Source organism: Psittacula echo (genome assembly GCF_963264785.1).
Source record: "Psittacula echo genome assembly, chromosome: 5".
NCBI lineage: Eukaryota > Metazoa > Chordata > Aves > Psittaciformes > Psittacidae > Psittacula > Psittacula echo.
Genome location: NC_137739.1, coordinates 30052021 through 30079636, shown reverse-complemented (window position 1 = coordinate 30079636; position 27616 = coordinate 30052021). Strand labels below are relative to the sequence as shown.

General features: G+C 41.1%; 1 protein-coding gene across 1 annotated transcript; it reads right to left on the bottom strand.

Annotated features, from left to right (window-relative positions):
- Positions 1–56: 56 nt before the first annotated feature.
- On the bottom strand, positions 57–26638 carry DKK3 (dickkopf WNT signaling pathway inhibitor 3; the record flags this gene model as incomplete). The annotated part of the gene is made up of 7 exons (XM_080618419.1): positions 57–300; positions 1565–1721; positions 4209–4353; positions 6441–6533; positions 23718–23801; positions 24320–24457; positions 26462–26638. The coding sequence occupies 7 exons, from the start codon at positions 26636–26638 to the stop codon at positions 57–59; spliced, it is 1038 nt and encodes a 345-aa protein (XP_080474545.1).
- Positions 26639–27616: the final 978 nt, after the last annotated feature.

Here is a 27616-nt window from a genome sequence, read left to right as displayed (position 1 = left end):
AGACACTAGACAAAAATCTCTAGAAATAACTACCTAACTGTCTGATGTTTGGACTTTCAAATTTCATCTCCCAGGAATAGGTCACGAGCTGAGTCAGGCTCAGGCTTCAAACCTGCCTTCTCTTCCAGACTTTCTAATTCTTTACGCACTTCCTGAATGATGCTGCTTTCTTCGTAATCGGAAAGACTCTGTCGGGGTATCAAGCTGAGGAATGGCATCTCATCCATGGTTAAAGGCTCTTCTTTTTCATTATCCCTGGTTTCATTGGCAGAGTGTTCACACACAGATGTAGCACTGTGGCTGTTGGAAAGAGACATCTGGTCATGTAATACATCTTTTAATGTTCTTTGGCTAATTACTGAATAAAATTCTCCATTCCCTCCCCACATGAAAGCATGTTAGATGTGCAATACTGTCAGGTCTACCATAGCTGACTTGATAAACATCTGATTTTTACATGCTTGACAGCTGGAGAGTTAAGGATGGGATTTCCACACACAGAGCTAGAACAAAGGTCCTAATAGCCAGAGATGTTTGATGCTGGGACACAAGATGGCAGTGGCCCACAGCATCTTCTACCTACAAGTGCTCTTCTACCTACAAGTGCTCCTGATGACTAGGCCTTTCTGTTCACATCACAATAACAAGTTAAGAAATACGACACTCCAGCTTTAAAGGAATGCAGAAAAAACACTGCTTGCTATCAAGCTGTAGAGTTGAGCATTACATATTTGGTTCTGAACAGGATACTGTAATAGCTAAATTTGCTGCTGCCTTTGTTTTGAAAAGTGGCTTCAGTTGCCTGCAAACAAATATCCCACATTGTTGTAGGAAGTTTGGTAAAAGGAAAATTTGAAGAATGTTTTGCATTTGTTGATAGGAGGTGGGGGAGCAGAACTTGATCATGATATCTGCTTTGTGTCTGCGCTGTGGGCAGCTCCCTGTGATAGGGCAACGGGACCACTGCTAGGGCCAGGCCTCCTTTATAGCTGCTTAAAGCAGCACCCTCTTTCATTGGAAACAAAGGGTGAATGAACTAAAAATGTTCCTGGAGCTTATTTTGTGTGCATTTTGAATTCTTGTATGTTTTGCTTCCTATGAGCTTTAGTACGTCCAGTTGTGGGTAGGCTAACCCTGTATTCACTAAGATAGAATCATGGTTTCAGTGTTTAGCGCTCACTAGTAATATTTAGCCAAGGGCCATTTCAAGCAGAGATGGGCTGCTGCTTTAAAAAAATCTGAATCTTCAAATTCCCCATGGAAACACCCAGAAGCAGCTTTATCTTTCTGACCACGTGAGTCTTGGGCACGTACGCACAGTATTTCTGTGTTTGTGATAGTTCTAAACAGGTAAGTAATTTTTGTGACAGTAGCTGGATAGTTATAATCACACCCCAATTCATTTCTGTGTTTCTCTATCCCCATCAAAGCTGTTCTCCTTCTTGAGAAAAGCTGTCAGAACATTTTCTAATGAGGAAGAATCTGCAAGTTCTGTATCTATTTATCACAGAAAGAGACCCCTCAAAACTTTCAAGCAGCTTTCTTGCCCGGTTTTGCTCTTTACCTCTGAGGCTGGCAGCTCAAGCCACTTGCACATGGGCACTGCTCAAGTACTCCATCGGGTTCCAGTTCCCAGGTAATCAGATTGAGAAGTCTGTTTGAAGGATCATGGCAAGGCTCACCTTCTTCAGGTAATGGAGTGCACACAGGAAACAGTAGGTCTGCATAAAAACATAGAATAGTCAGGGTTGGAAAGGACCTTAAGATCATCTAGTTCCAATCCTCTGCCAGTGGCAGGGACACCTCACAGTAGACTGGCGCCCAAGGCTCTGTCCAGCCTGGTCTTGAACACTGCCAGGGATGGGGCATTTATCACTTATGCATGCACAGTAAATTAATTTTAAGAGAAATGCTTAACTGTCTGCTAAACTGAGATGACCTGATCTTTAAGTCTATACACATGATATAAAAAAACAGATGATCACTTTTTAAGTCCCTTTACATATGAGGGAGCCATAACTTAATGTTCTTTCCACTAGGTGGGAGTAAGAGAGTGGAACTTTATGCTTAATGAGCAAGATCAACTTCTGCTGCGTCAGGAAGAGACTACTGTCAACACAGTAGTACTGCACAACCCCATCCCTTCGAGATCTGCAAGACTATGCTAAACCCAACAAAACTAACATTACAGTTAGTTGTTTACAATGCATAGCATTGATGGCTTAAAACCTGAATAGAGAAATATCTGTATTTTGGAACTCTTATTTTTCTTATTTCTTTGTAGTGGTACAAATACAGAGCAATCGTTAAGACACTAAATGAGGTTACAAGAACTACTACTCAGCATTTAATTTGTTGTAGTCATTCTGCAATAGGCAAAGCTGTCTGATGGCACTGGGGACTTGGTTACTTTGTTTCTGTACAGGTGTCAATTTCAACCTGTGTAACAAAATATTATGCCTTTTGTGTTTCCTGATGCTAGCAACTTACAGTGTCAATCTTTAATTCAGCTTTTCCGGATATTCCTATCTAAACTCCCTTCCTCCTCTTGGCTTCATTCACCTCGTATTTTGTGGTATGGAGGAATAAAATATGTGAAGAGTTCAAAATTTATGTTTTATGAACAGCCTATGTGTGTGTGTGTGTGTACACAGACATGTGTAATTTAATGGATATGACTTATCAGTTCCTAATGCCAAAACAGATTATCTTGAGCAGTGAATGCTCCAAAGTTCACTACAGTTTTATATAAAAAATATCCATGTAAAGACACTCCAATATTTAGGACTAACTTTTGCAATACTCTAATGATAGAGAAGGGCCTAACCTGAAAAGCCCTAAAGAACTGCTACGTCAGACAAGCATAGAGAATAAAAATCCATTGCTATCTGAAGTTTTAACAGTTGTGTTCCACAACTCTAGTCACTATGCCTATCTGTTGTATTGTTCCTTCCCAAGTTACAGGTTTGCACTAAATTTCATTTCAAGCCAAACACTAACTTACACTCACTGTGATTGTTTTATGCAGTTGAAATAATCATCATGAAGACACAGTTTGGTTGGATCCCATAGGAAATCAAGGCTACAGCAGCAGTACTACCCTCACAGTAGACAGCCTAGTGCTATTACCACCAGTGGGATGCATATTACTAATTTACTCATCTCTGCAGCATAAGCAGATGCAAAGCACTGTGTGGTGAAAGTAATAGGCATTTATTAAAAGTGCCCTTTCTGTCTCATTTTAGAACCACAGTACAATTAAATCTCTGATAGAGGTTGACAAAACCTGTAAATACTTTAGGCAGAAATCTAATGAAGGGAAAATAAAACTGTTCTCACCAAACTTACTTATCACTGAAGGTCTACTATGTAATGCTCAAAACCTGTAAATGCTTTAGGCAGAAACCTGATGCAGGGCTGGGGTAACCCTCCTCTAGCAGAGCCAGATAAAAAACATCTAGAGAAATAGCTACCTGTCTGGAAAGATGGTTGGAATTGTATCCTATCACTGCAAAATTAAGGTGAACTATGATAAAAACTGCAAGGAACTAGTGGGTATAAAACCGAAGAACTGGGCCCTGACCAGACAGGATTTTGGGGACTGATTTCAGGCCTGATACCTTCTCCTCCTGTCCTACCTTCTGTAAATCAAGTTTCACGTTCCCATGTGGACTGACAACATAATCTGGAACATAATTCCTCTATGTATCTTGGCTGTCTGGTCAGTACTGCATAGCATGGTGCCCTGGAAGGCTGTCATAAAACTCAGAGTGTGAAATGTATCTGCAATGGGACTCTGATGGTCTGCTTGCTGAGAGAAGGGAGAAGCCACATTCAGTAATCTCATTAATTTCTTTTGTACATTTTTCGTTCCCTTACTTTTGTTCTACTGGGTGAACATTTGACGGTGAGCTCTGCTACTTTTAAATGTGTGAGACTCTCCTTCAGAAAGAGTAGATTTTTGAGCTTCTCATGCTGGTGTCATCTCTAGTGTGCAACAGGCTTTTCTTTGACTACTGTGAACCTTTGTCAGATTTTTCTCACTCCTAATTCTATTAAGGTTTTATAATGAAGTTACCAAGGTGTGCTTCACAGGCCGAGGCAGAATGATGAGCTGATTCTGTAGTGATTTAGCTGCTTGAACTGAACATAAATACTCCCAACTCCTGTACGATAAAATGAATAGGATAAAAAGCAAACCTCTGTACCTTTTTGAAAAGCACAGCATGTTCCAGGGTTGCAGTCGTGCTGGTTCTCACAAATGGTGCCGTTCTCTCCTTTTGAAATGGATTTCCTGCACTCACCCCAAACGCAAAGCTGGTCTCCACAGCATTCAACATCCCGTGAGCAGTGCTTGCAAATGGAAAAAGCACAGGACAAAACTGTCTCTCTAGCAGTAATTGCATATATCAACAGAGAGCTAAACATACAACTAGATCTGGTCCTGAAGGCAACCACATATATGCGATTTAAATGTACGTTTGTCATGTTCCCACTTTTTAAACCAAACTGCTTTAGATTCTCAGCTTCGAGCAAACATAGAACTAGTTGCCAGAAAGGAAACTCCACAGCAGAGTAACAGCACTCCTCCTATACTATTGTACTTCCAATCTTACAAAACCTGAATTCTTATTTTAGCATTTACATGAAAATGGATCAGCAGCCAGACATCCTAAATTGTAATATGGATTTTAAGGCAGCCTTTTGCGGTGACAGGAAGCAGAAATTGACAAATAAAATGTTGTCAATGAAAACATTACTGACTTCTACGTTTGGTTTTCATTGTTAAATGCAGTCAGGAATTTACAGTTTGTTCAGAAGGATGATTTCAAAGAGCAAAGCAAAAAAAACCTTACTAAAATCCATCTTCAGTTATAAGAAGAACCAGGCCTCGTCTGGAACCAAGAGTCTTTGACAAAAAATCTCTGAAAAAATTATCTTTGGGAATCAGAAGTGCCAATCTCTGGCTAGAGCCAGCTGTGTATGATAACTGTCCCCCTGCTTCAACTACACACACCTAATAACCCAATCTAATGCAAGCAGGGTGTCACTTTGTTTCTCTCTTTTAGGTGGTTTGATTAACATCTTGGATTCATAGTAGGTCAGCTGTTTAACAACTGTTTTCTGTCTGTGTGAAGCCCTGTGTGGGCAGCCATCCAAAATCAGAATTTCTTGTCCAGCGGATCCCACAGGAAGTGCTGAACACAGGGCACGGAGTGGGACTACACCAGCACGAGTAAGACCTGCTAATTAAAAATAAAATGTTTTGCAATTGCGGGGGTTCTGGGTCAGGGAATTGGTCCCAGCACCTTCAGTCTGAGCTCACTTTACAGCAGGAGTGTAGCTAGGACCCAGTTTTTACTTTCTCTATCCTACACGTCTTCTGAGGGCTGCAAAAAGAAGAGGGAGGGGGGTAGGTGTTAGGTCACCCCAATGGTGATTTTACATTATTCCATGTTAACACAAAAAATTATCCTTTTAACATTTTCTAAAATATGAAGCATAAGCTTTCTTAATGACATTTCAGCATATACTCGGGACTTGTGTTTAAGCAAGCATTCTGTCCACTGAAGTCAATGGAGCTCCCTGAAGTTACCGAGTATTTCAATCATTTCAGGAACAGCCTGGTGCTTTTAGATTATAATAATCCTACTGATTACATGACTTTACAGCAAGGCTTGCTTGCTTGTAGGCTTAACTGTCTGTAAATGCTCTGAGGAATGAATTTGTTTCACAAGAAGCTGCCAGCAGAACTTAGATGGAAAGGGACAGTCAGATAAAAGGCCTTTTTCAACAGACTGCTCTTAAACTGGATCTTCACCACAGAAAAAGCCTGAACTTCTCAGGTACCTGTGACTCACAGGAGGTAACCTAACCATAGCTACTACCAAGAACATTTAGCTCAAAAGACAGGAATTCACTGCTTCCTGATGTTCAGATTCAAGCAATGTAAATGACCCATGTGTAAGGATCACTTCTGGTGACAACTGTGCTACAGCACTGTACAAGTGAAGAGCACTGACTGCTGCAGCTCTCTGTGAATCAAGAGCTGGAAACGACCGTCAGCTGAGCCTTAGGAGCTGGCACATCATTTCATCTTTGCCTGTTTCACAGGCAACATACAGTGTGTTAGTTTACACTCTACTTAGGTCACCTAACAAGTCAAGCTTGAGTCAGGAGGAGTAGAGTGCAGGTTTTGAAGCATGTGGGAACAGAAACCTTACAACTTAGTTGTTGTATTAACAGGCAGGAACACACAAACACCCTCCTCCCCAAAAAAAGTAACAATCCAGCCCAATCTGCTCTGCACATCCATTTTTAACCTCATGCAAAAAGCTTTCCATATTATTTTCTACTAATTTTGACTTGCTGACATTAACAATAACTTCTATATTGAGTTTCTAAAGACCACAGAAAATCACATCTCATTCAGGACTTACTGTATGCTGGGTTTTACAGAGCTGACATTTGTACTCAAAGGTGGAGAACTGGCAGTATCTCCCTGTTTCACAGTCTTCATCAATGATGCACTCCTGAGGAAAAAGATGAAAGTAATTTGCCACTGTGTGACAGAAATCCATACCTCTTGAAATATCAAGTGGTCTGGAATGATTGTATTTCTTATTTAGGAACCAAGAAAAGAAGCTTGCTTTGGTTCTTCATACAGCCACAGCTCTGAAATAGAACAATGCCATCTCTCTGGTGTACCTAAATACTGTGGCCCCAGATTGCTGGAAACCTCAAGAAAACAAATTATCTTGCTCTGCAGGCTCTTGGGGGAGGAGGGGGGCTGAAGACGTTTGTATTAAATTTACTCAAATTGCATTAGAGTACAGTTGTGATTCATTACTTGCTGGCTGTTTTTTCCAGACAGGGACAAGACCAAAGGAAAGAGGATGTGCTACAGCAGCTGCAGCAGCCAAGAGTATCTTTATGCTCCATGGGAGACCATTCTGCAACAGCTTTCTAGATCCCAGGCCAGGTAGCTGTATGCTGTCCTCCCTTTTCTTCCCCAGCAGTGTTAGTGCCAACAGAAACGGTGCAGCATGGTTAGCTTCCTTAAGCCAGCAAGGACAACCCTAAGAGAGAAGGGAAATGCGTTTCCTTTTAACTGCTCCCCTTTGCAAGTGGCAGACAAGTTTTTCTTGGGCAATCTTTGCAGTGCAATTTTTTTGTGAGCAATAACTTCTACGCTGAAAAATGCAGTGCTGCTTTCCACAGGACTGGTAACATTAGATGTCCCTGGGACTTGATGGTAACTGCAGCACTACCTTACAGCAAGTACCTCAGGAAAGCAGTAGAGGTCATACACTGTTTGATTTCCTTTCCTTGGCTTATGGTATGTCTCCCGTGTACCTATCACCATAGCCCATCACCTGCGAGATCACAGCTGCAAATGTCTAAATACCAACACATGTAAATTTTAAATCCTTTTAAAATTTAATTTGAATATTGCAAAATATGCAGGAGGAGATTCTCTGCTGACATCATCTCTCCGGCGTCATTCTGATGCCGATGGAGTTAATGTCCACTTAGTAACGTCCACTTAGTAACGTTCTAGACTGTTGAAGAATGTGATTTCTACATCTCACGCCCTTGAGATGCATGTAACAAACTCAGTGTTTCCTCCCTCCTTGTTTGCTGCATGAGTGTTCACCAGACAGGTCTGAACACTAAGATTGACAAGTGCTGAAGAGCCACATGCATCCTAGGGGGAAAAAAAAGGCCCACAGTTCTCCTTAGTGTATCAGCCTTTGTCCCATGGCTATGACACTAGGGCAGGCCTCAGCCTCGCAATGTCTTTGAGCACGTTTAGCTCTTCAAACCTGGAATCCTTTCGTGGCCCTAACAAAAACGTTCATGGGAGAGCGACACCTCAGATCCTGTCTGAATCACAAACTCGGACTAAAGTTTCTTCACCCAGAGGTCTCACAAGCACCGTGGTAGAGGTGGCTCATCTTTTATTCATGCGGCACAGGGTGAACAAACTGGTCAGGAATTCACAGGTATGGCAGTGAGGATAATACGGAGAATAAGTGTATGTGTTTGCACATTCCTGATGTGTCTGGTTCACAGCAAGGGGTGGTGTGAACCCATCTAATGGTTACGTCTTCAAACATGTGATTAACCCTGTTCTCTAAAAAGTGTCTTCTCCAGGCTGCAAGCAATCTAGTCAACAGAAGAATAAATCATAGCACTGTTCTGAGTCACTTGTACTCCATCACTGGTTTGTACCACCATAAGGTTGATGCTATCTTTTTGCTATTGGTCAATTAAAAAAGAAGGAATTATACCAGAAATCCCTGAATTCTCTGAAGAGACCACTTCACTGCTCCTTGGCAGATATTAACCTCATTTGCTGGAGCAGATCAACTGTCATTTGTGCAACCTTCATAAAAAGTTTCCACTAAGCTTTTAATCTTCTATTTCTACTTTCTCAGATCACTTCTCCCCAAAGTGCTGACTTCTTCCACACCACCACGGTTGGGGTTTGTGCTTCAGCTGCATTGAAGACCAGGTCAGTAAGAAGTTTAAGTAAAGCTCTCAAAATACTGTAATCACTGAAAGAGGAAAAGATTACATTGTGTGACATCTATACTGTCTTCATATCTTCTCCAGATTAAACCTTATGGAAGCTTCTTGCCCTGTGTGAGACACGCCTGCCCTGCATGAAGAGCAGGGTCTAAGTTACTCATTTTGGCTACCTGAAATGTTTTCACAGTTTGATTACCCAGAACACAGAACAGAAGCCAAACAGTCAGCGGCCTGATTATTTTCAAGTCAATGACACAATATCTAGGTTATATGTTTATAAAGAAGCAGTCATTTCAGCTATTTTAAGACAGTATCACTGGGTCTAGGCTGCTATAAATTACCAGAATGCTTTTGAAACTTCATTATTCCAGCACAGTGCATATTCTGCTTGTTTGCTTTTGTGTTGCTACATAATCAGGTGGGTCAATATCCCAATGTTATATAGTATGTTTTAGGTTTTTTAGTTCCAAGTTAGCAGTGAGCCACTTCTCTTCAGCAGCCATGCTCTTTCTGGCCAATTTTCTGTCTGCAGCTTTGTCAGCTTCTTTTATGGATCCCTCTGTATAAACTATACTCAGAATAAACTATACTGTTTCATTCCTGTTCCATCTACTTTCAGGCAAACAGCCAGCTCTCACTGTACTCAGTTTTTCCAGCTGTCCCTCTCCACAAAGGAGGAATCTTGCCCCAATCGTTTTTAAGCTCATGGAATAACTCCCTCTCTAGCTATAAAACCACCTAACACCAAAGTTGTAATTCTCCAGTCAGTGCCTTCTCCCGCACTAGTGAGTTGCCTGCCAAGAAATTTCTTTTTCCCCTCTTACTGAATTGTGTCCCACCAGTTCAGACTTCCAGTTTTATGAGGCTTTTCAGTTGAGGGAAAAATCCTTTCACAGTTTTCTTTCCTGGCATGGAAAAAGCTTGCTTTCATGTGCTCTTTGTGAAATTTTGTGCCATACTCCATGCCAGCTTCCTTCACCCAGGATTTATAATCTGTAGTCAATGCAGAACTCGGTAATGCTTACACATGCAGATGTGTGACTGTTTATCTTTTTATTCTTTGTAATCTTTTTATTCTTTGTAATATTTTTATTTATTTTATTTACTTAATCAGGCCACAAACCTGTTCTAATCGGGCTATCTTGAGACAGAACAGTTGCCAGACCAGGAGCAAACCTAAACATCTTCATGAGCTGCAATAGATTCTGAACAATTCATTTTTTTTCTGGAGTTCTGCACACTAGGTTATTTCTCGGAACATTTTGTCTTTGCAGGAGCAATTGTGTAAACTGAGGGCAAGGGTTGCTGGTTTCTGACATGCAGGAGAGCCGATGCTGGCTTCTGACATGCAGCAGAGCATACAAGTTGAGCAGATAGCTTAAAGACAGAATTAGCTACATTTACAATGGTATACATCTCTCTGAAATCCATTATGATGTTATACCAGTTAATGTAGCAGCAAAGAAATATGCTGCGTGAGAAGTGCTAAAGAATAATGCAAAGTGAAAGGAGGATTCCCTGTTTACTAATGGGTACACTAGGACCCATAAACAATAGAAGCCAGGATGGAGAAGAGCATGCTATGTACCTGTAAGTACATACTCAGCATCCTGTGGGCTCTTACTATACAGCATTGTACTCCGTAGTGAATATCCTGCAACACTTAAAATCAATTCAGAGGTTGAATCTGTTCCAAAACCATCAGGGAAAAAAGTACCCAACAAAACCCTGAAACTTTGTGGAAAAGGTTCCACGATGACTGTATTATAAGACTGCTAAACCAATTGCTGCTGAAAGAAACACGTTTTCCTGTCTTTGGCAGATTATGCCAAGCTGTTCTTTGCTTTCCTGAAGAATGGTTAATCTTCATGCTTGAGAACGAAGAAGTGACTGATGTTAGTGATAGAGAAGTATGGTAGGACTACTGGGATGACTACGCTTCAAAAGCTTCTCTGAACAAGAAGTCCCTTTACATGTTTCTTAAAAACTTCTTTTACAATAAAATTTCCTTTTCAAAAGCCTGTAACTCAAATAAAACTCATGTTAACCTCCATATATAGCAGCTGCAGATCCTTCCCAAACAGTTCCAGAGCTCACCTAACTGTACCTGTGAGGCAGTGATAATTTCAGCCGTAGCTGGAGTGCTCTAGCAAAATCACTTGTTCACTTTTAAACTGCCATTTCTTAGCAATCGTCAATTCTAAGAGTTAACAATGACTTCTGTGTTTACATATCTCTTTCTAGGTTTTGTTTTAATTTCTATAAGTCATTTCATGTTGGACTGGTCTCCGTTTAATGTAGCAGATGGCAAAAACTGCTGAGTAGTAAGGAAAAAGGGCATAAAACCTGGTTTATATCATGCATGTACTACATGTATTTAAAAAATGGCAGACTTACACAGAATGGAATATTGGGTTTTGTGGAAACTACTACAACAGTTTGAATTGCACAAGTGTTCCATTTTTTAATCTCTTAGTTGTCTAGACAGGGCACATAATGCACTTGTCTTTGATGAGATATGAATTAAGTTGCCTTGAAATATCTCAAAACCTCTGTAATACTTTCCAGCAGAGCAAATCTCATTGTTGTCCTGCCAAGTCCATAGGACTACTAAAAATAAGGACTACTGTTAAAAAAGGCATACTAAAAAGAGCAGGCATGTGAGCTGCAAGCTATGGTATTAGTCACATCCTAGTGCCATGTGAGAAAGTCAGCTATTTGTGTGGCTGTTCAACAGGAATGTGACTTCTGAGCTCAAAACTAATAAGAAAACTCAAGTGACTCCCTCAGTTTTGTCTTGAACTTCACAGAAATAATGTCACCCATTTCCTTTTCCCTGTCAAGAAAGAGAAAATATCTTAATTGTAGGAACTGTATTTCTGGCTCTCCACATGATGCAATACGAGTGAATGCAAGATATGTCTACATGAAGGCACTTGAGCTTGGCTTTAGGTACTAAAAGCAACATAACTATGTTAGCATTAACAGGCTGTAAAAAAGCCTGGGGAATTAATTGAAGCAGGTTGTAGTCACCCAGTAAACTGCCACCATCAAAGTCAGTGTAAGAAGTCCACCCCTTTCTACACCATCTGCTTATTCTCACCACAAATACAGTGATCCTGTCACTGATCAGACTCTTATGCAGTTAATGCTTCAGGTCAAAACAGGTCAAATAAAATGTTCTATTATCCACAGCTTCGAGAAACTGAGACATCAATGAAAGAAGAAACTACACACAAAACCAAAAAAGATTTCTGACAAATACCTCAGGATATAGATTGGGCAAAGAAGAGATTCAGAGCAGCCCTGCAGAGAAGGACTTGGGGGTGTTGGTCAATGAGAAAATGAACATGAGCCGGCTTCAGTGTGCGCTCGCAGCCCAGAAAGCCAACCGTATCCTGGGCTGCATCAAGAGGAGCGTGACCAGCAGGTCGAAGGAGGTGATCCTGCCCCTCTACTCTGCTCTCGTGAGGCCTCACTTGGAGTATTGTGTGCAGTTCTGGTGTCCTCAACATAAAAAGGACATGGAATTGTTGGAGCAAGTCCAGAGGAGGGCCACGAGGATGATCAGGGGAGTGGAGCACCTCCCGTATGAAGACAGGCTGAGAAAGTTGGGGCTGTTCACCCTGCAGAAGAGAAGGCTGCGTGGAGACCTCATAGCAGTCTTCCAGTATCTGAAGGGGGCCTACAAGGATGCTGGGGAGGGACTATTCATCAGGGACTGTAGTGACAGGACAAGGGGTAACGGGTTCAAACTTAAACAGGGGAAGTTTAGATTGGATCTAAGGAAGAAATTCTTTACTGTGAGGGTGGTGAGGCACTGGAATGGGTTGCCCAGGGAGGTTGTGAGTACTCCATCCTTGGCGGTGTTCAAGGCCAGGTTGGATGAGGCCTTGGGTGGCATGGTTTAGTGTGAGGTGTCCCTGCCCATGGCAGGGGGATTGGAACTAGATGATCTTAAGGTCCTTTCCAACCCTAACTATTCTATGATTCTATAATGAGAAAAATGATGCCTAGATGCTTTATCAGATCATGTTCTATTCATCCATGGTCAATATCTCTGCGTGTCATGTAATAATTTCATGGCAGGTCACTCCGCAAAAGCAGTCCCCTGATTTTCTTGTCTCACCCTCTCTTTTCTCAGTAAGAATCTAATAATCTGATTCTAACAAGACTACATTGTCTGCAAATGCTCCTGAGTGGGAAACAATGCAAAGTGCTTATTTCAGTCAGTTTTGCAATGGTGTCAGAGGAGGCACACCAGAAAAACTGTTCAAAGTTGGCAGAAAAAAACCCGCAAATTATAATCTGACAGGTAATTAACTTAGTCTGTTAACTAAGACCTATTCAACTAAGAAATGAGCAGAGGTCTGTGCAGATGTATATATACACACATATATAGATGTATACAGCCATATACATAAATCTATATAAGGCTACATATTGCAGTGCCTGTCTGCAATAGCAGAAGTCTTGTCTCATTCCACACACTTGCCCTAGAGCAGGCAGGACAGGTTATAACATAAAATTCCTCTTCTTTTCTCCTGTTTCTCAGGTATACCATAGGCAGAGCAGGAAGGTAGAAATTCTGACAGCAAAATCTCTTCTTAAGCCTTCTGGAAACTTGGTGCTATGCTACACACTCAGTCCATTGGTTTTTAAACACACAGAGGTTCTATAATCTTCTGTATGTGTAACTAGACAGAGAAGGAATATGCTGAAGTTGGACAATCTGAGACAGAAAACCAATATCCATGTGTTCCATGTTTAATTGCTCCCTGTTAAGAAAAGTTTTTTTACATAGTATGAGGTTATCAAATGAGGTCAAATTACTGACACATGTTCATAAACCAAGTTTTCCTAATGGTTTTGCAATTAATTGTCTTACTAGATAAATGCATCTACCTGTGTATGTATTAACTGGAGAACAATTCTTCGACCTTTGATAACCAGAAGATGAGTCTAAAACCTTGTGGTCTAAAAGATCTTGGGTTTTATTCCAAATATCTTGAGATACAGTAATAGTTACGGAAACACTGTAAAACTGTGTTACCAAGCTCTGAAGTGCCATTATTTCTAAGTAGTCAGTAATCCTATCAAGATACAGCTTTGATGTAATGGTGTGGAGTTTGGAGTATGGAGTTTGATGTAATGTGTGGAGTTTAATGCAGGCATCCTTTCTCTCTACAGTTGGCAGCTACAAAGTTTCCATGATTCACTACCAAGCTATGTAAATTTTGAAAATTTATGAAAGCAAACAACACAGAGGAGCTGTACACAGCAAGGATGTGAAACAGCTGTGCAGAAAGAAAAGCAGTTTAAAACAAGATTTCTGTACTTAATAGCTGCTTGCTAATCTTAATCACTGAATTAAGAGCAGTGCACTGAGTAAATTTCCAACCTATGCCCAATCCCTCACAGAACTTATTTCAAACCTTGAATCTTCCATGCTTCATTCTTATATGTTACGCTTTTTTGGTAGTTTACAGTTTCAGCAGACTTATTTACTGTGTCTAAGGTGTCAGCCAAAGATAATACTAGAACAGAAATAGATGGGTAAGAATTCGTCCTCAATGGATTTTGCCTATAGCAGAGCTGACAGTGTGAAAGACTGCTGTTACTGTAGAGGAAAGAAATAATATATTTTCCATGAGCTGTAGATGGAAGAAGAAGGGGTTTAAATTACAGCAATAGAGATTTTAGAGTGAGCATAGAAAAGTATTGGAATAAATTGCCTCCAGGGCTTGAGGATTTTGGGTACACATGAGATGAATGTCTGCCTAAAGATGGAGTAGGCATCTGTGTGGTAGATGTTGACTTTCTGAGGCTTCTTCCAGACCTCCTCTTTGGGACATTTGTTGGGATTACAATAGAGTCTTTCAAATGTTTTTTCCTTTAACTTAATTTTCTGTCTGAAGTCATGTGTCTAGAGGATATCAACGACAGATGATGACAATTCATGAATAATCATTTCATTTCATAAACAAACTCCAACAAAAAAGAAATGAAAAAAGGTCTTCAGCATACTCTTTATGTCCTTCCAAACAGGACCTAAGAATATGAATGTATTACAGCTTTTTACCATGTATGATGCCCAAGACAATTCATGGACAAAGAAAGACCACCCTGTGTCTGACACCGTGATGTCAGCTGCTTTGCATGCCTTAGGATGCTTCATCCTACATCTGGGATGAGTGGGTTTTCTAAGGGAACACGTTTGAGGAACTCCTCATGTGATATAAATTCACAGAACAGGCTCTGAGTCATTTCCAGACAGGGTAACAAGTAAACAAATCTGAAATTCCCACCCCATCCTGTGTATCTTTTTACCAGTTCTGCTGTATTATGATATATTACTAACTGGAATGGAGAAGTGCACTTCTTATTAAGGTAAGAATCGGGACAGGTAGAGAAGTTGGAGGGGTGGTTCTTTCTATAAGCTGCAGTGGTGAACAACCACGATCTGAAAACTAATACGCTCACTGGTGTGCTTTTCCTTTGTGGTAACTATCAAAGTGACTCAGCCCCTCAAAAGGCCAGGCAGGCACTCACTCTGCAAAGGATGCCAGAATGCTGGGTTTGAATCAAGATGAGAGAAAGGACAAAGCAAGACTTACTCAGCTGACACAGAAATGCATTTCTCAAGGGAATACATTTGAAGCCACCATTCTACAGTGCTTTTTATCTCACATTTGCCAAATCTTTGATGAAACAGAACTGAACAGAAACAGACTTCAATTCACCACTTTCCTTCAATTTCCATGGTTTACCTTCGGAAATTGTAGTAAGAAACACCATCAAACTGGACTAGTAGCATCTCACGTGTCTTCCTGACCATAAACAACTGCACAGAAGGTCAAGCAATCACAGATCACATACATTCTGTCTCATCCAACACACTGGTGTAAAACCAGAGTCATTTTAATGATATTGATGCACCTACGTCTCCTGCAGCCCAGGAAAAGGTTACAGAAGACTTAGGCTCATCCTATATGGTTCTATGTGTTACTGGGCCAACCTCCCAGCCATGACAAACTGATGTAAACCAGCTGCAAATTTAATCCATTAATCCTTTCTATCTCAATCATTCTGTTACAGGTGTAAATAAAAACCAGAAAGACAAAATATTTCTGCTTTATATCCAGTACTATAGCCTGTATTTCCTAAAGCCTTTGCTACTGTTGTTACCCTACCAGCTAAAGCTTATTACTTAATTAGATAACATGGTTTCAGCTAAAATCTCAAATAAGCAGCTGCTGGAGCCAATAGATTACACCATGTAATCAAAACCAGTGGAAAAAATTGGTCTTTTTCCTTAGAGCTTTTCCTCTTGTGTAATTAATTTTGCTACATGGGTCTGACCAGAGGAAAGAAAAACATTGCTGATCAGTTTTCAGTGCTGTCTAAAGACAGCCCAAACTATGATCTTTTAACAGATATCAGCAGATCACAGAATTGTCACCAGCCCACATAAAAGACTCACTCTCCTGACTGTATCTGCTAACTTAAGATAAAAAAACCTATTTAACTTGTCTTAGGGTTAATAGGTAGATCTAATAAAGGCAGAAAGTAAAATCATTCATGGTAATTTGTTTTTTTATCTCTCTACAACTTGAACATGATCTGCAAAAGACATTTGGACAGCCTTGGTTCCCAAAACTCAGCATGGTATGTGTGAGATGACTAAACTAAAGCCAGGGAAAAGGTAAGCAACTGCTCTTTGATTTACACTGCTCCCTTACCACGGCTTGTTTGCAGAAGAGTTGTTCCAACCAGTATACAAACAAGGAAGCAGCAGATAACTGAACATGTTGCATACCTCCCCACAGATGAAAAGTTTCAGGCAAGCCAGAATTTATTTCCACAACTAACGAGAATGCTGAAAGCTTTAAAGTGGTGCGTGGCTCTTGGGTGGACACTGATGAAGCAATGGGTGGGCACTGACTCTCTAAGAGAAAGTCTGTTTTGGAGCCTTCTGGAGAACTTACTGGTTTGCTGCTGTGTTTTTACTAATCATCACCTAAACACTGAATCAATTCTAGGCTGTGTTACAGTAACAGTTTATTTTTGGTGAGAACTGTATTCTGAGAAAATCTTTCTTCAATACTTAATAACTCAGGGGTAAGAGCCCAGATAGGTAAAACTAGTGAGGCAGTTCTTTAGCCAGCCCGCTTTTGTGTAAGATTATTCTTTTTCTTTGGAGTCTAACTGGAATAGATACACCATATGACAGCACATGAGCATCTGGCAAATTTTAGAACAATTTTAAACATAGGCATAGACCTGAATTACTAATGAAGAGTGTGACTTTCATGGTATCCATTAGTACTACACAGTTTTGTTTGCCTAACTTGACAGAAAAAAAACTTACTAGCTAGAGCAATGGGAAATATGAAGGAAATCCTAGTCACTCTTTTAATTTTATTTTTTTTTTGTTACTAGCAAAGTATATTTGCTAAATTTATCTGAATGATTCTGGACTCCCACATTGATACAAACAAGAGCACAATTTGATACCTTTAATTAAGAGTAACCCCTTTACTGTTGTATCAGTTATTTGCCTGTAAATCCAGGCCACTATTTGAGAAAGAAAAAATAAATAAAAGAGATAATGATGTGTGTTCTCTGACCTTTGGTGGTTGTGTTTTCAGCCCAAACACCTGCCTGGTTTGCCTCACCTCTCAGCAAAAGACACCTTGCTTCTCTTCACTCTGATAAGGTCTAGCAGCTGTTTATACCTGCTTGTTTGTTCAGGGTCACCAATCATGATATCAGAGTCCCAGGAAAAGGCAGTCTCACTTTTCTCCACATCATGGCTATTGCAGCACTACAGTATTACAAAACATCTTCTGTTTGTACACGCTATCCATTCCTGATTCTCTGTGTGGATCCGTAACTTTCTACATAGCGTTCTCTCTGAGGTAACAAGCCCACTCAGAGTGGGCTAAGTTCAGTAAATAAGAATGTGGACGCTGAGCTGAATTACACATCTCAGCTGGCAATTACAGAGGTTTCCCACCTTCTTCCTCAGAGAAGTTTCTGCATGCAGAATCAGAGGTGACACACATTTTTCAAACTGCTTATGACAGGTCTTTCCATTCATTCAGGCTAACATTCAGATTTTTTTAACTATAGTCCAGTTAAAATCAGATCACCAGTATGAAGGTGGGGTTTAGAGATATACTGTGACTGACAGTAAGTCCATCCTATTGTCCATGAGCTGAATTTAACCTCTTAATAGCTTTTGCATCATTAAGAAATATTTTCTACTTATGGAGTTACATATATGCTCAGAGGTGTGCACACACTCCATCACACCTCTCATACAGGAAGGGTATGTCACCTCTGATGGGGTCAACTAAGCAGATTGCTAGGGTCAGATAGGTTAGCAAACTTATCAGAAGGGCAATGCACACATCAGACTGCCTTGAAGAAGTTGTACAAGAGACTGAAAGAACTGGGGATAGATTTGCTGGTGAAAAGCAGTAAATTTTCACGCATGGTAAGATTTAAAAGAAATACTTATTAGCTTTCCTGCAGGAATTTAGGTGGATTGGGACCTAGCCTACAGGAGCTGTTTTGGCTTAAAATCAAGCTATGACTTGCAAATGAGATGTACTACTTAAAAACTATCCACTGTATGTGACTAAAGAGAGTGCATGCAGGTATTCTGCTTACAAAAGGCCAGTGAAACTCGTTTAGTTTTTTAACAGGCTGCCATTGTAAGCTACTCATGCTTTTTTATTTTTCTTTTTTTTTCAGAATTTAGCTTTAGCCTATATTATAACTGTAACAATCTATTTGAGTTACTCTGTGGTTTATAAACTTGAAAACCAGTGACACAGCTTATTCAGATCTCTTAATTCTCTCCTGGAGCATTAACCAGGAAGTGCACTTTGCCTTATCTACTCTTACACTGTGAATTACCCAAAGGGTAAGAAATGTACTAGTCAAGAAGAACTGTACTAGTCAAGACATGGTTCATGTAACAAGTTATGTCGACAGAGGAGTCTGGACAGTTAACAAAAGCAAACTAAGAGTGCCAAAGAATTAAATTATTAAGTTTACAAAACCTACCAGATTTAGATATCATGGGATTTTTTGCTAGACAGACACCAGGATTTCAACCTAGGAATACACTTACTGTGTCTATTGATAGTTTAAGGTTGTTGAGTGCAAGTCACCAGGAACTAAACATCCTGTGAAAAATGAAGAAGAAAAAAAAAAAAATGGACCCGAATGTAGGACTGGGATGCTCAAATAAGTGTCCTCCTTGAGACACAGGCATGCCAAAGGGGAGAAGAAATCAACATCAAGATGCTGCATGTTCAAATTTCTACCACCAGCTGTTCTCCTGCAGTGACGATGATGAAAAAAATTGTGTTTTCCATTCCATTAATGCTTCCTGCTCAATTTTCAAAGCTCTTTTTCTCTTCAGCACTGGTAAAAACTCCTCTCCTTGGAGCAGCATGAATCCCAAAAGAAAGCTGCTCCAGGATACGTGGCTGCAAACATACTTAGTGAAATCATACGAAAGTCACTCAAATAGGAATCAAGCAGTTACTTCAGCAGTTCTGGATGTCTCTGCAGCGAAGTAGAAGCTTGGTTACGGAGCACTACAGCTTACCCATTGAAAACAAATTTTGCTCTAGAAAAGGGTGAAATGGAGCTCCAGAAATTAATGTTTAATTCTTCTATTTTGTTTCTTCTTGCTATTTTACTGTGAGACTGAAGATGAAGGCTGAAAAGTGCTTTAAATAAGGCCATTAAATGGGGGTACTATCCATTCTCTCTCTACAGATAAACCTGTGACCTGACTGACAGTCACTTAAAGAGCCTGCCAACTCAGCTTGTAAAAGCAGTTCCACAGTGATGCAGTCCTCCCTGCCCAGAGCTGCAGGGATCCAAACAGCAGCCTCTAACCATGGAAATAAAGGCCTGGTATCATGGAGTCTATCTCCTAAGGACCTGAGCATGTTTGAAACTCCTAGCCAGCTGCTGTATTTGCAGAGGGTGGTGCTGAATGCGTGTGTGCACACAGGCACCCACCCACCTTTGCAGAGAAAGAGTGAGCACCTTGCACAGAATCCGCTGAAGGCACCTCTCCTTCCTCTCCCACAAAGAAACTTTGACCAGCACTGTGTAACTAAGGAGGAGGCACAGTCATGCCCTTGAGAGCCTCTACCATCAAGGACAAGTGAAAGAAATGAATGTGCTTCGTACTGTCAAAGGCAAATAAAAAATGTATGGTACTGGTATACTCTCCCTAGATACTAGCATCTTTAAAAATGTCTTCCAAGAAAGAGAATTGAAAGCAACAAGATGTACTTGTCTGACAAAATCCCAAACTTTCTAAAAAGCACATGTTGTTATTTATATTTATCAAATTAATACAGACAAGAAAAAATCTTAAGTACACTAACTTTGGATTAGAAGAGATGGCTTATATAAAATACTGCTCCGAGTGCAACTGAGTAGAAATGCAACCAACATTTGTGCAGCAAATCTTATCAATTTTGTTTCTTCTTGTTTTTCATGCTTGCTTTTCATTGGTTAGGCTCATGTATCACAATTTAAATAGGACTAGTCAACAAACTAGAAAAAAATATGATTTTCATATGGTAATAAAGAGTGCTGTTACTTTATCTGCATTCTATACTTGAGCGGACTACTGGAAATTAACTCTCTTAATTTGCAAGCTAACCAGTGTCCCTGGAGAAGTAAACTATAAAGTATGTGAGCATTAAACTCAGGAGCAAGTAGGTGTAAAACCCTGCACAGACATAACATGCACATCCAGCTACCTCTTGCCTGTATTCAGATTCTTTCAAGGCACAAGATTGTTGGATCAAAGCCTGACATCTATGCTGGTGACTGCCAGTCCTCACTGACATCTGAGAAAGTGAATGTTAGTCAGAGAATGTAAAAGGCATCTCCAAGTCATGCAGTGCCTCTGAAGAACTGGATTGCATTAACAGAAATGGCAAGCAGCACAATTCCTCTTCTGGAGATTTTAAATACTGATAGTCTTCTTTCCATCAAAATATTGTCAACTGAGACATTCAGTAAGAAAGAACACAGTCTAAAGAGAATATATTTGTGATGCAAAGCCAAGAAGAAATACTGTCTGAGAGGGGAAAGTGTGTGTGTGTAAGATTATGCCTTATGTTTCTGTAATAGTGTATCAGAATTATACGTATGTGTATAAACCTAAATACACTATAGATATGTGTATTTCTACCTGTTTGCAGGGGTGGTACAGGCACTGTGATTTAAAAAGCAGACACAACCTATTTTCCATGAAGCTGCTCCTCCAGTGCCAAATTTCATTCCAGTCAGTATGTGGATTTACTATTGCAACACAGACCTATTGCAAGACACATCTTTGCCCACTTGTGAGGCTTTTGCATCATGTCTCAAAACCCAAAAAATGTAGCTGGAAGAACTTCCAGTGATTTCAGTGGCTTATAATTTGGCTCAGAGAATAAATGTGAACTGAGGGTTGTAGAGTTCCAATTATTACTACTTACTGCAGCAATAAATTTTATAGAGTTTACATTTCAGAGCAGGTGATTTTCTGTTTTCTAAGGTATTTGATGAATTGTTGTATTTACCACCCGGTTTTGAACCTAAAGTGAAGGAGCTGTGGTTCTTCAACTTTTATAAGCTAAGCTCATAAGCTGAACCTATGAAACAGGTTTAGTTTTCAGCCTTCCGTTTCCTTACAAGATTAAAAGTTGAGCTTCTAGATAGCACGCACCTATTTCTTTTAATTGGCATATTGAAAATAAAACCAAATGTACGCTTCTCAAGAGACACCAATCTCAAGGCTACAGGAATAACATCAGAACAGAGGTCCTGTTCCCAGCAGCTGGCTCCCTACAGCTTCTGCTACCGAGTCCTTCATCCTCATAACAAAATGTCAGTATACCTTTTCAAATGACTGTCAATACTTATAGCTACAATTATACAAACCTCTTGCTACATTATAATACACAGCAGGAGAATCACTGATGCATTACAGAACAGCATATACTGACTGTATCTGGAGACCCACTGCGATAATCTCCAGATTTCAGAAGGTTTGTATTTGTAACTTCCTGGAGAATACAAAACCTATACATGTTATTACTTTGTTGCTAAAGTTTAAATAAGCACCAAAGAAGCAGAATCACTCTTCTACCATTCACTGGCCTGCAGCCTGGAAAGTGACTGGGACATCCCACAATGTCACACGACACTTCAAGTATGAAAATATATGTATATAATAATGACCTAAGAGGCCAGTGCAAAGTTTTATGTAACTCATTTTCCCCAGTATTTTTGTCTTACGTTTACAGATCTAAACAATACTGCTTTTTAATTTGGGCACAATTTTTCTTCCACTTGGTAGGTCTCTCCTTGGCAGCATATTTTTCTTGCTATAACCCAAATTTTCCAATTCTCAATTTTATGCCATTACTCTTAAAATAGTTCTTCAACCTTGTAGTGTCCTAAGTGATTCATATTCCCCCTTAATGTTTAAAGTTTTCAAATATTTTCAGATTTACTTCTGTTAGGCATCTCTTGATCAAATTAATATATATGTTTACCCTCTTGCCTTAAATAACAACCAAATACGTCTCTTGGTTGATTTTCCCATTTAGCTTTTTCTCTAACTTGGCAACCTCTAAATTAGGTGTTTGTACCATGGGCACACTTAAAGTTCAAAATGAGCACGACAGGGGAAATAAACATTAACAAATGTAGTTTTGGTTTTTGATATATGAAGCTTATAAGGAACTTTGGATGATCATTGGATAAATTTAGAACTATTTTTTACAGCTATGAAGAATGATTATACACAAAAAGCAAGCCAAATACACTATGAAACAACACCAATGTTGTGTCCCAGTGCTAAGAAGGTTGAAAAGTTTGCCTTTGTACACTGCGTTTGAAGAGGATGACCATATTTGCTTGAAACAAACATCTGAATTGCCTTCATTACACATACCTCATTATTGAAAAGCATCGTGGCATATCTTAACCCTTGGTATAAAACCAAGCTATAGCTTAGAACAGTTGCAATTTCTGTGTACCTTGACTTCCCACTTAATCTATAAGCTTTGCAAAATAGTTAAAAATAAGTACAGCAAACAGTAGCAACTTATTTTGCTACTTGCCACTTTCAAAATTTAACAGCAGTATAAAAATATGAGCTGAAAGAGGAAAAACTTACTTAGAGGATAACAGCAGAAAAGATGCACTAATTTCAGGTTTTATGCCCATTAAACATAGAAACTACCACTACAACTTTTTGTTTAATAAATATTTTATGAAATAGTTAAAGAGCTGCTTTTGTGAAAGAATTGGATAAAGTTACTCTAGAAAAAGCCAGGGCATGTTAAACTAAAATTAAACCACGAACTATTAGTCAGCTGAAGCCAACTATGAGAGGGAACACTAGCAATTACTGTCTTAGCAAGAGCATTAAAAAAGTCCATTTTGGTAAGACTATAGCTGAAGAAAACCTAACAGTTGTTTCAAGTAGTGGTACATGCTGAATTTCTCATGGCACTACTTGTGCTTACAAGACTCAACTAAAGAATATTCTTGATCTTTTAAATTCTTTGAGAATCCTTAAACAACCATATTTCCAGAGGGGAGGGGGATTTATTGTCCCACCCATCCCCAAAGTGACTTTTCACAACCAGTTGTCCATCACTAAGTTAGGCTGAAAAGCAACTACAGACATAGATTGTTCTATAGACTTCTCATGATAGACAATTTGGAGTTTATTTTCGAGTGTTAAAAGTCTAGAAAGCAATTTTTTTATGAAACCCAAGAGCACTGACAGGACATATATGAATAACTGTTATACTAAAGGTTTATTCATGCTGGAAAGGGCTCTGTAACTATCTTTGCTATTTGAGTACAACATTTACATTTGACAGACAAAGTGAATATTCAGATCAAGCACCTCAGTTAACCACAGCATTGAAATACCACTTCCAATTCATAATATAATATGCCTAAGTTAAATTAATTAAAAAACAAAAAGCATTTTTGTCTGCTTACCCATAATGGTTTTGTCTGTTTTAAAGCATTCAGAAACCTCGCTAGGTGAACTGCAACACCCTCTTCTGAGTGATGAACATAAAGCATTTGTTTAATTTTCAACAGGAAAAAATGTGCCCACTTACATGATTTCTTTTATTTTCTCCATCTTTTATAGATGTAATAACTGTCTCAGAAAAAACTGTTGATCCAGTTTTATTATCTGTAACCTGATATGACAAAAGAAGAACAAAATATCAGACTACAATTTTTATTACTCCTTTGTTACTCTCAGTCCTACATTGTGCAATACTTAACTCACCCGCTCCCTTTTTTCCCATTTTGCTGTCAATCATATAAAAATCCTAATCTAGAGGAAAAAATAGATTACAAGGCTACCTCCTTATCTATTCAAAATGGCACTGTAAGGAAGCTGAGTGGGAGATGGTCTTTCTTTTATGATCCATGTAATAGCTCTACCTGTGTTCTATTTTCAGCTGGAACTTTTTTCAAAATGAATTATTATTTCATATTAACCTTTCATGACATGTGCCCCTACACAGTGATCAGTCAAGCAAACAAGAGACAATAAAACCCCAAAGTAATGATGATCAGGAAAGCATATGCTCCAAATTATTTTATTCCTCCCCAAAACATGAAAAATTGTTTTTATTTTTGAAGAGAAGGTGTGTAAGAACCAGCAGCTTCCTATATATGTTTTGCTATGTACAATATGTGTATCTCATACCTTATCAATCTCTTGATGAGTCTGAACAGTTTTATTGCCAATCCTGGTTTCCGTGTTGGACTCATTATGGTAGTTGGGAGGTAGGTTTTCAAAGTTTGCTTCTGACAGTTTTTTTGCCCCTTCCTCTTCAGCTTCCATCTGCCAAATTTAAATAAACCAACTGAAAATTAGCAACTATTACACAAAAGAGAACCAGCAGTGCTTCTTGTGCAGCCCTCAGTAACACCCTGTTTAATTATGTTATGCTGTTAGTACAGATCCCCCTGTACGGGTACGCTTACTCAGCTGTTTCAGACAGTGACTGCATCAGCTTGTTTAATGGACTAGAAAAACAGTGATGAGCTAAACCCTCTAGCTCTGCACTGTTTAAGCCAAAGTCAGTACCTGTGAGGATAATGTGTGCAAAGACTAGCGGCAAGTTGGTATCTGCACAGCTTGATGCTAGTCAAGAGCCCAGCTTTCTGTTTTTCCCAGAAAACCACTAAACACTTCAGACACACCTTCCCATCTGACAAAGAAAAGAAAATGTTCTGGCAGGGCAGAGACATAGCCAGAGCCCCCAAAGTCAATAGAAGGAGTCCTATAGATCAGGGTGCATACATCCAGAATTTCATTCTTCACTTCAGCTCCCACAGTCTTTGCCAGATGAAGGCTCAACAAGAAAGGGAGTGCTCTCTGAATCAGAAAACAAAGTAAGGTCAGCAAAAAGGCCTTGTAAACAACACAAACTGTGAATAAGTTGCATCCCATTGTTATTTGCAACTGCTGTAACTGAGCTAGGAGGCCACAAGTTCAGCCAGGCTGAACAACAGGATTTTTCCCAAGACAAAATTTCTCTTTCTGGTATGTCTGTTTATTTTAAATGACAGCTGCCAACCTTTTTGTGTGTAAAGTTTTTATCTGCTGAAATGCAGTCCAGACAACCCACATTTTGTGCTGTATACAGACCATTCCTCAATCCAGAACCGACAACAGAGGAATAAAACAGGCAGAAATTTTGACTAGATCTTTATTTTAACTAAGCATATTTTTGGCATTGTAAAGAATACTTTTTGAAAGAATGAAAAGAATGGTTTGTCTCAATGTGTTTGCAGTCTAACTGAAGGGAATGACAGAGGCAGATTTCAGCAACTGTCCAAAAGACAGTAAAAGTTCAGAAATTATCTAATTACAGTAAACAAACGTCTGTTTTCCCAGTGGATTGTCAGTAAAAGATGGTTTTGGACCATGTAATTTTTGAATGACAGGAAAAGAGAGTTTGGAAGGAAGATTCTTAACACAAAGGGGTAAAAAGCGCAGAAGTAAGGGGAATGCAGGAACAAGGTCTTTGTAAGTGGATACGAGACAATAGCTCAGGGTCTAGACTGAGTCCCTGGCTTTGAAACGGGTACTGTGCAATTCTGGGTAGGCAATTTGAGATCAAGATACAGAAGGCCCTTGAGCAACCTGGTCTAGTGGAAGGAAGATCATCCCTGCCTGTTGATGATCTTAAGGTCCTTTCCAACCCACACGATCCTATGATTCTAAGCTGCTTCTACACATGTGTTTTCAGGACTGTCTTACACTTTCAGATCCTGGTTTGGGATAACCCCTTGTTACTGTCAAAGGCAATAAAGTAACTCTTCAGTCCTCCCCTTGCCACGTACTGCTGTTTTCTCACTTTCTGAACCAGGCGGACTATTTGCCTGCACCTTCGCCTCACCATCTGCCCGGGTGGCTTTACAGTGGAACCCCCCGGGCCGCACAGCAGCAGCCGTGGGGCGCAGGAGTGCGCGGCTACGTGAGGAGCGGGGCGGGAAACCCTGCCGGAGAGAACAGCGCCAGGAACTGAGGGGAGACCTCCCACCGCAGCAGCCCCGCACCTCCCGCCTCCCAGCCTGAGGAGGGGGCAGCGCCCGGCGGGGGAACCGCGGCTCTCGCCCGCCTCGGGCAGCGGCTCCTCACAGGGGGGCGCGGGCAGGGCCGGACGCCGGCTTCCTTTGTGGCACGCATGGAGCCGGCCGCGCTGAGGCGGCTCCTCACAGGGGTCGTCGAAGGCGGGTGAGTGAGAGGACCGCGCCACTGCGCTGTCCGCAGGTGCGATGCGACCCGGCCCGGGGGGCTGAGGGAGGAAGGGTCCCCCACACCCAGCCGCCGCCTCACCTCTTGCACCGCGTTGCGCAGCTTGTGCTGCGTGTCCTCCATGAGCGCCTCCACCTCCCGCAGCATCTCGCCCAGGCTGGCCGCCCGCCGCCGGCCGCTGCTCCCCGCCGCGGCGCAGCACATTGTCCCCAGCACAGCCGCCAGCAGCAGCCATCGCGGCCCCGTTCCCCGCAGCATCCCTGTGGCGTCGCTCCCGCCGCTGCCCCTCAGCAGTGCGGGCTGGCTCTCGGAGGTGGGGCGGGGCTGGGCGGGAGCGGGCGGCCCCGCAGCGCCGACCTAGCTCCGCAGCCTCCCGCCGGCTCCACAGCGCCGGCCCACACGGGGCTGGCCCGGCCCCCGCCGGCTCCACAGCCCAGCCCGGCCCGCCCGCCGCGGGAGCCCGCAGCCATGCGTGAGAGGCACGGCAGGGAGCAGGACCCCGGGCGGGAAGCTGCGCCCTGGGGAAGCGGGAAGGGCTGAGGGAGGTGGGGGAGAGATGCTGAGGAAAAGGAGCCGTAGGAGCTTCCCGTTCAGACCCGAGCCCGCCCTTCCGATGATTTTTTTGAACAGGTTTAATGCCAATAGGATGATGCTTCATCCTGGAGACGAGAAGGCTCAGGGGAGACCTTACAGCAGTACCAGTACCTAAAGGGCCAACACGAAATCTGGAGAGGGGCTTTTGACAAGGACATGTAGGGACAGGACGAGGGGGAATGGCTGTAACTGACAGAGGGGAGATTGAGATTAGGTGCATGGAAGAAGTTCTTCCCTGTGAGGGTGATGAGGCCCTGGCATAGGTTGCCCAGAGAAGCTGTGGATGCACCATCTCTGGCAGTGTTCAAGGCCAGGTTGGATGGAGCTTGAAGAAACCTGGTCTAGTGGAAGGTGTGCCTGCCCGTGGCAAGAATTTGGGACTAGGTGAGCTTTAAGGTCCCTTCCAACACAAACCATTCCATGACTCTATGATTATGTATTTTGCTTTCCAGTCTTCACCAAAGGTTTTCAAAAGGTGTTTTCAGCATCAAAGATCTCTGAGAGGTGATACATCCTGCATCTGTTGGCCAGCACCTCACTATCCCTGGTTGCGTCCTTTCAATTTTATTTCTAAAAAAACTTCAGACAACAGCATAATTTTGTACCTGTGTGCTTCTTTCCCTGTTCCCACATTATTCTTCC